The 8,302-nt window shown below is 35.8% G+C and overlaps 1 protein-coding gene across 1 annotated transcript; it reads left to right on the top strand.

Moving 5' to 3' along the window:
• Nucleotides 1-1,468: 1,468 nt before the first annotated feature.
• LOC121239484 (calcium-dependent protein kinase 7) lies at nt 1,469-8,096 on the top strand. Its single transcript, XM_041136738.1, has 9 exons — nt 1,469-1,803; nt 2,121-2,640; nt 3,692-3,815; nt 3,962-4,105; nt 4,381-4,533; nt 4,624-4,739; nt 5,034-5,201; nt 5,479-5,709; nt 7,508-8,096. Exons 2-9 carry the CDS (start codon nt 2,131-2,133, stop codon nt 7,658-7,660), a joined length of 1,599 nt encoding a protein of 532 aa, XP_040992672.1. The 5' UTR covers nt 1,469-1,803; nt 2,121-2,130; the 3' UTR covers nt 7,661-8,096.
• The last annotated feature ends 206 nt before the right edge of the window (nt 8,097-8,302 follow it).

Raw genomic sequence — 8,302 nt, 5'->3', positions numbered from 1 at the left:
TTTTATTGGCATCTATCATTCCCTTTCTCTCAAATTCTTATACCTAATCTTAAATGCAATCTTCGTGAGAAAAAAAAAAAACAATGAAAATTTGATATATAGGAGTGAACTCCCATGCATATCACGTCTTTTGTAGGTAACCAAGATGTCAAACTTGGGATGAGTCAATCATGGGTAGGCAGGCTTGGTATAGGCTTCTTTCACGGATTGAAAAGGGCTTTCTTAGTTGAAGGATTCATCCTTGTCATTTGTCAAAATGGTTTCAATTTCTTACCTGTCTTAATAATTAATTATGCTTTTGAATTTGGATCTTTGCGAGGCTGATGCTTGGGATATGCCATTTGCCTCCCTCTTAACAGCAAGAAAGAAAAAAGCTGATTTTGGTTCTATAGCTCAACGAAGATTCGTCCAAAAAGCTGATTTTGCTATTTTTTATTATTCCTCCTTACCATCTTCTCCCTCTTTAATCTCCCTGTTTATTCTGTTTCACTTGTCTCCGCTTTAACAATAAATAAATAAATAATTGTAAAAAACCATTTTTTTTCCTAATATTTTGCTGAGAAAAAATTGATTTTTAAAAAATAAAAAATAAAAATACGTAAATGTAGAATTTGCTTTACTCAAAAGGTAAAACGAAGAGACGATATGCCAAATCCAATGTTTTTGGTATTTTTAAAAAATCATTTTGGGCTTTTTAAAATGGAGAGAGAGAGAGGCTTATTGGATCAAAATTGAAAATCATGGGAGTAATAAAATATTTAATTTCAAAATTCAGATACCGATCTTTTCTCAACTTTAGAATTCAATTAGCTTTTAGATTGGCGATGGATTAAAAAAGTAAATAAGTCTGTTTGAATGTTGAATTGAGTTGAGTTGAGTTGAGTTGAGTTGAGGTAATAAAATATTATTATAATGTTATTTTTTAATATTATTATTATTTTGAGATTTGAAAAAATTATAATAATAAATTGAGATAAATTTAGTAACCAAACGTACTTTATGTGTTGAGATAAAAAGAAAAAATCTATTTATTATCTATTTTTTTATTATCATTTTATCATTTTATAATATAATATTAGACGATAAATTTACAAGTAAAATATAATAAATAATTTTTAATAATTTAATATTATACCATGAGATAAGAAAATAATAAGAACTGAAATGATGAGCAGGTAAAACATAACCATTTTTACCGTAACAAAGCATCCTAGAATTGGTTTTTATAATATATTTTTTTAACAATTAACCAGAAATCACCTAAAAATGAGTTAGATGTAACAAAATTTATACCGCCTTTCCTTCTAGCTGTCTGTAAAAACAAATATGAAAAGCCAAAATTAAAAAAAAAAAAAATAAGAAAATTGAAAATTGAAAAAGAAAAGGGATTTGGACAAAGCCACAAAGGGTCCATGTGTCTGTCTCGTTCCACTGCTGAATCAAAGAGTGAAAAAGGAAACTACGAGAGAGAGAGAGAGTTTGAGCCTCTACCAAAAAAAAAAAATAGAGGAGCTTTCTTTGACTCTCTCAATATTCATTCACACTTTGAAACTGATCCTTTCGCATTGTGCACTTTCCCCAGCCCTTCATTTCTTCTTCCCCCCACTCCCCAAAACCCCATTTATAAGGAGTCCGGAATTGGACTTCACATCTGACAATTCATATTGTCTTCCTTGAAAATCTTTTGTCACCTAAATTCCCCATGATTCCTTGCTGGGTTTTGCTTCTGTAATATTTTGGGATATTCTCTCCCGTGCCTTGTGTACTGTTGTATACAAAAATACCCTCTTGCTCTTTTTGCAGGTATGTGTTTTTTTTTAAAGCAAAATTATCTGTGACTAGAATTAGCCTGTGCCGTAGGTTTGAAGATTGTTTTTTAGTTTTATTTCGCAACAACTCATCCTTTTTTCGTTGTATGGATGTCTTGAAGGCCAAAGATTCATGGGTTTTCTTGTAACTTTGAGAAGAATTTGCGGATTCTTTCAAGATTATACTTTTTGTAGAAAATGGATCCGAAATTGTGAATTTACCAGATGGTTTAGGTTATTCTCTTATTCTATAGTATTTTGCTCTCGGATTCTGATTTCTTTGCCTCTATGCTTTGTTGGGTCTTCCTGAAGGCTCTGATCCATGGGAAATTGCTGTGCAAATCCCAGTTCTCCTTCTCAGAAGCAACACGGGAAGCGGAAGAAAAAACCCAATCCCTTCTCTGCTGATTACGCCGTGTCCAATGGAACTGGAGGCGGGAACAAGTTTTGGGTCTTGAAAAATCCGACGGGCCGTGACATCACGGAACAATATGACCTCGGTCGTGAGCTCGGCCGAGGTGAATTCGGAGTCACATACTTGTGTACCGATGTGTCTTCAGGCGAGAAGTTCGCCTGCAAATCGATATCGAAGAAGAAGCTTAGGACTGCGGTGGATATTGAGGACGTGAGGAGGGAGGTGGAGATTATGAAGCATTTGCCTAAGCACCCGAATATCGTAACCTTGAAGGATACTTTTGAGGATGACCAGGCAGTTCACATTGTCATGGAATTGTGCGAGGGAGGTGAGCTGTTTGATCGGATTGTGGCGAGGGGGCATTACTCGGAACGAGCTGCAGCGGGTGTTATGAAAACCATTGTTGAAGTTGTTCAGGTTGCATTTCGATCACTTTTTGAGTTATTGGTTTGGTTTGACATTGTTATGGATTTTATGCTTGTCATGTTCCTTGATATCTATGTAGAATTTTAGATATTGTTTGGTTTCCCCCTGAACCAGTATGTGAGACTTTGGGTTTTTCTTGAATGATGCTGGCTGAGTCAGATGAAATTTTCTTCATGTAGTTATGATTATATGCTGGTAAATTCGTATAAGGAAATTCTATATGATTTTTTTACAACGTTTATGGTTCTGATATTACTTTTTTTGTTGAACTCGATGCGATTCTTAATCTTGGTTATTTAGGCTTTTAGAACTCCAAGTAACGAGCTCAAAAAAATTTGAGTATTTAATTTTTCTCTCCCATCCTGTGTACTTGAGCTCTTGCCTATTCTTATAATCAATAAAATTTTGTCTACCAATAAAAAAAATTCCTCCTTTCCCTTTTATCCATAGTTTTAAATCCCCCATTCTCATCGATGTTCTCTCTAGGCAGGGCATGACCATCTTTGTTGATTGGTCAATGAATTAATTGTTGAGCGAGCTGTTGATACTATGTTGCTAACGAGTGCTGATAGCTGCTTCACTTTAAAGCTGACACTAACAGCATTGTCATTGTTTTGTCTCATGAATATTTTTATTCTTCCTCGTGAACATTGCTTGGACTCTTTCATCATTTTCTAAATTGTAAGTTGGCTGACTTCTGTGTGAATGGGTGCATGTAATTAGTAATTACTAACTTATTGTGAGGTCTGTCACAGATGCAATCTGATTGGTTTTTCATGCAAGGAACTTTCTGTACTTTTTGAAGCTTAGGTTTTCTTTCTATGTCGTTTACTCTCTCTCTCTCTCTCTCTCTCTCTCTCTCTCTCTCTCATGTTTCTGTGTGTCTCTGAATTTTGTCTATGTCAGACCAAATTATTTGTTACCTCTGGTAAACTCTCACACGTACAATTTGAATTAACTTACTGTTGTTAAATATATAATCCTGCTTTAGTTCAACATGTTCATGTGAAGTAATTTCGTATGTTTACACGCATCATTGCAGATGTGTCATAAGCAAGGAGTGATGCATCGTGATCTTAAACCAGAGAACTTTCTTTTTTCTAACAAGAAGGAGACATCCCCCTTGAAGGCAATTGATTTTGGGTTGTCGGTATTCTTCAGACCTGGTATTGCACCACATATGTCCTGCCTGTTTTATGCCCTTTTCCCTCCCTTATGGACTTTCATATTTAAGTATTACTGTCATCATTACTGTCATCTTTTTTCTTTCCAGTTACAATTTACTCCACCTGAAGAATTTCATTTTGTTCAGGTGAGCAATTCAATGAGATTGTGGGCAGTCCCTATTACATGGCTCCTGAGGTTCTAAAGCGCAATTATGGCCCAGAGGTTGATGTCTGGAGTGCCGGGGTTATTTTGTATATTTTACTTTGTGGTGTTCCACCGTTCTGGGCAGGTTAGTTTTCTATTGTCAGTGATTCTAATGTCTTTCTTTTTTTCTTATTAGTTATTTTGACTTTATATGAGTGTTAGAGTTGAAAAAAATATATACATGTTTTATTTGAGAGCCTGTGTGTAAAATTAAGGATGTATGTTAATTACAATTACAGTATTGAACTGTTTCAAAATTTCTTTTTTTGGTTGAGATCATTTTACACATGTTCTCAAGAATGTACTTCCTTTTATTTTATGTTTTGGGGTCCATTCTCACGACTGTGTTCCTTCATGCAGAAACTGAGCAAGGGGTAGCCCAGGCAATTATTCGTTCTGTTATTGATTTTAAGAGGGACCCCTGGCCCAAAGTCTCAGATACTGCAAAGGACCTTGTGAAGAAAATGCTTGATCCTGATCCTAAGCGGCGGCTTACAGCTCAGGAAGTGCTTGGTAATGTTTTGCTTCATAAGCTTTATGTGTTTCATATATTCTAAAATTTGTTGCTCTATTAAATAACTATCCCAATACTTTAAAATGCAGATCATCCTTGGCTGCAAAATGCCAAGAAGGCTTCAAATGTTCCCCTGGGCGAGACTGTGAAAGCCAGGCTCAAGCAATTTTCGGTGATGAACAAGCTCAAAAAGAGAGCTCTAAGGGTAATGATCTTGATTTGCTTGAAAGAACAGGATACTGAAAGAACAAAATGCCAGTGTGTAAAAATATATGGCTGTGTGAGAGTGAAGATAATCTTATGCTCAGCTCTTTCACATGCTCAGTTTGACTTCACACTTTTCTTGTTTTTAGTTTTTTTTTTTTTTTCACCTATTATAAATCTTTCTTGATCAAGAGAACTTTCAAAGATCTAATAGTGTTCTTTCCAGATTGCTATCATTGTAAAATCATGATTTCCTCACATTTGATGTCTGAACTTTTTGAGTTTTTTATCCTAGGTGGTGGCTGAGCATTTGTCAGTTGAGGAAGCAGCTGGCTTAAAGGAAGCCTTTGATATGATGGATACTGGCAACAGAGGCAAGATAAACCTTGAGGAGTTTCGATTAGGGTTGCAAAAGCTTGGCCAACAGATTGCTGATGTAGATCTTCAAATACTAATGGAAGCTGTAAGCCTTGCAAAACTAACTATCCTTCATGATCCCAGCACCCCCTCCCACTTCCCCCTTTTGAAGTATATTCACTGTTATAATCTAGCTACAGATAATATTGAGAAACTGAATATGCTGACCTATGATAGATTTGTTTATGCTCCCCTCTTCCACCCCCGCCCCCCAAAAAAGAAGAAAATAAAAGAAAGAAGAAAAACAACAAAGGTTGGAATGTTTTGTTTCCAAAATATGATCAAATTATTTTTGTAAAATATTTGAAATTTGGTTTCAACAGGCTGATGTTGACGGGGATGGAACTCTCAATTATGGAGAGTTTGTCGCAGTTTCAGTTCACCTTAAAAAGATGGGCAATGACGAGCATCTGCACAAAGCTTTTGCATTCTTTGATAGAAACCAGAGTGGTTACATAGAAATTGAAGAGCTGCGGGATGCTTTGAGTGATGAACTGGAAGCTAACAGTGAGGAAGTTATCACTGCCATTATGCATGATGTGGACACAGACAAGGTTAGTGTTGAATTGCATGTGAATTTATCAAAACTACGTAGCATAGAATTACTAATACTTAGAAAAGCTTTGCTGCAACAAACCCTTTTTCTTCCTCTGACATTCACTCTATATAAGGGCCATACCCTTGGACTAATTAGTAAACGCTGTCTTCTTTCAATATCTTATACAAAGTCTTCTCTAGTCTTTTGGCTATTGTAGAGCTCTTAAACTTCCAATATATTGCTATGGTCAATTGGTGGTTACTTTTGTGGGTGATAATATCATATTGGGACATTCCAAGCTCTGCTTCCTATTGATGCTACCTTTCCATGGAATTCATATGGAATTTATGTTGTCTCTAGGGTGAAATGCACGTATGTGGTTTGGTTCGGTACTACTGCCACATAGGTTTCCAATTTTTCTAATCGTACACAGCTATTTGTTCTACAAATAAAACAAATAGCTATTATCTTTGGTTGTCTCTCCTATATACTTGATTTACACGATTTTTTAGTATCCTTCTCTTCTAGTGGATAGGTGTCTCTCTTGTATACTACTTGTGTACTTGGGTTGCACCTTTGCACTTATTAATAAAGAATATTTTTTTACATAAAAAAATATTTATTCTAACCAAATACTTCTGTCCTCCTTTGTTAAGCTATTAACTGAAATTTTCCCTTGTTTCCAATTGTGCCCACACCCAAACCCAATATTTTTACCCATTCGAGTTCATGGTCCTCTTCTTCCAACATGTGACACCACCATCTTCTCCACGATCATTCTAGACTTGGCAAGAAATTATCACCACCACTTTTCCCATTGCAACCCATGAATACTTGAAAACCAAACCTCAACCATCCATGGTCAAGACCTCATTCTCCATTTCACGTAGACATGCACCCCAAGATTTGGTACTCCTGCCAACCAAAAGTGCCAATTCACCACTTCTCCAAGTAGCAAACAACCCCCAGAGAACTCATTTATACCAATCAGCACCCAAGTTGCATACACATCACCCACAAGACCTCCCAAAACACCCACACATATTCTCTTCAACTCCCAGCTGGTGACTGTTCTGACCACCGCATCGGGCACCAGATTTGACATCCATTAACAAAGCAGGCCTCATGCAACCAAATCAATGACCTAAACCTCATAAAAACACCCAGCCACACCGCTTGAGAACCATTTGACGAATAGAATTGAATTAATCAGCTAGTGAACAAATCAAGGATGATGACGAGAGACTGCTTCAATCCCAGCTTTGTGGAAGTAGTTGCAAGTGTAACATCATTTGGGCCAAATATGGGAGAATTTATGGGTTCAAATAACCAGGGTCGTTGGTGCATTTTTCACTGGTTTTTAAAAAACTGGAACCGCTGATTTAATAACTTACTTGTTACTTATAAAAAATAATAATAATAACTTGCTTGTTTTTAGCACCCTATATCATGTTCTCTTTCTGTAGCATGACCTTTTCTTTTAGTCATCTCATAAATTCCCCCCTCGTGATGCCTCCCTTTTTTTTCCTATCACATAGTAGTCTAGGGTTGCTATCCCCTGGAGCTATTGTGCTTAATATATTCATTTCATCAATTATTCCATATCCCACATCTTTTGTCTCGTTATAGATGGCTGACAAAGTACAATACAAATGGTTCCTCATGTACAGTTGTGCCACTGGTTTTGTGCTTCTCGTCATTAATTCTAATAATATACCAGTGATTAACACTTCATATACAGCCTCTGCCTTATAGAATTCTTAGATAATTTGTTGTATTGGGTGTCTCAACTATGCTTTGATTTAATCTTGCAGGATGGGCGCATAAGTTATGAGGAGTTTTCTGCAATGATGAAAGCCGGTACAGATTGGAGAAAAGCATCCAGGCAATATTCACGAGAAAGATTCAACAGTCTCAGCTTGAGGTTGATGAGGGATGGATCCTTACAACCTACAGGTAGCCAATGAGGGTAGATGAACCAACGATTATTAGAAATTACTAGAAATAAAAACTGATGTTTGGGAAATGAACATATTCTTTATTTTTGTTGGGGTTTATGCAATCCTTGGTATTTTTATTTTTTTTCATTTTATTTCCTCCAGACCTTCAAATAGGTTGATCGGCTTTAGGAGAGCCCTTAAATGTTTTTTTTTTTTTTTTTTTTGGTGTAACCTTTTTCTTTTCTAAGCCTCAATGTCTTCTGAAATAGCCATCTTTAGGATTTGTTTGTTTTGAGGTAGTTGCAGGAGAAAGAAGAATTTAATGTTATCGTCGGGGAGAGTTTCATGCAAGTGTTGTTAATGTTATGGTGAAACATGTACGTGGTTGTAAATATGTCGACTCAGGCCCCTTTCTTTATAGATATATTGTTTAATTGCAGAAGCTGTCACTTGCAATTATTCATTTTTTTTTTTCCTTTTTATTTCTGCATTGTGTGAATATCTGTTTGTTTATTTTGTTTCGTTTCTCTTTAATATCACAGCCCTCACAATAATTTTCTCGTCTGTCACATTTTTTTTCCTTTATTTTGTTGAGGAAGTGCTGTCATGTTGCCAAGAAAATAAATTGAAAAAAAAAAAAAACAAATCAAATACTGCTAAATATTTATA

This window comes from Juglans microcarpa x Juglans regia, chromosome 7D, assembly GCF_004785595.1.
Source record: "Juglans microcarpa x Juglans regia isolate MS1-56 chromosome 7D, Jm3101_v1.0, whole genome shotgun sequence".
Taxonomy (NCBI): Eukaryota; Viridiplantae; Streptophyta; class Magnoliopsida; order Fagales; family Juglandaceae; genus Juglans; species Juglans microcarpa x Juglans regia.
This window is presented reverse-complemented; position numbering and strand designations above follow the sequence as displayed.

What these genes read in the sequence shown, in the direction of transcription:
- LOC121239484 (XM_041136738.1), top strand. Translation starts at nt 2,131, where the DNA reads ATGGGAAATTGCTGTGCAAATCCCAGTTCTCCTTCTCAGAAGCAACAC. An exon ending in TACAGCTCAGGAAGTGCTTG is followed by an intron (nt 4,534 to 4,623) that starts GTAATGTTTTGC and finishes TTTAAAATGCAG; the next exon opens with ATCATCCTTGGCTGCAAAAT. An exon ending in TCAAAAAGAGAGCTCTAAGG is followed by an intron (nt 4,740 to 5,033) that starts GTAATGATCTTG and finishes TTTTTATCCTAG; the next exon opens with GTGGTGGCTGAGCATTTGTC.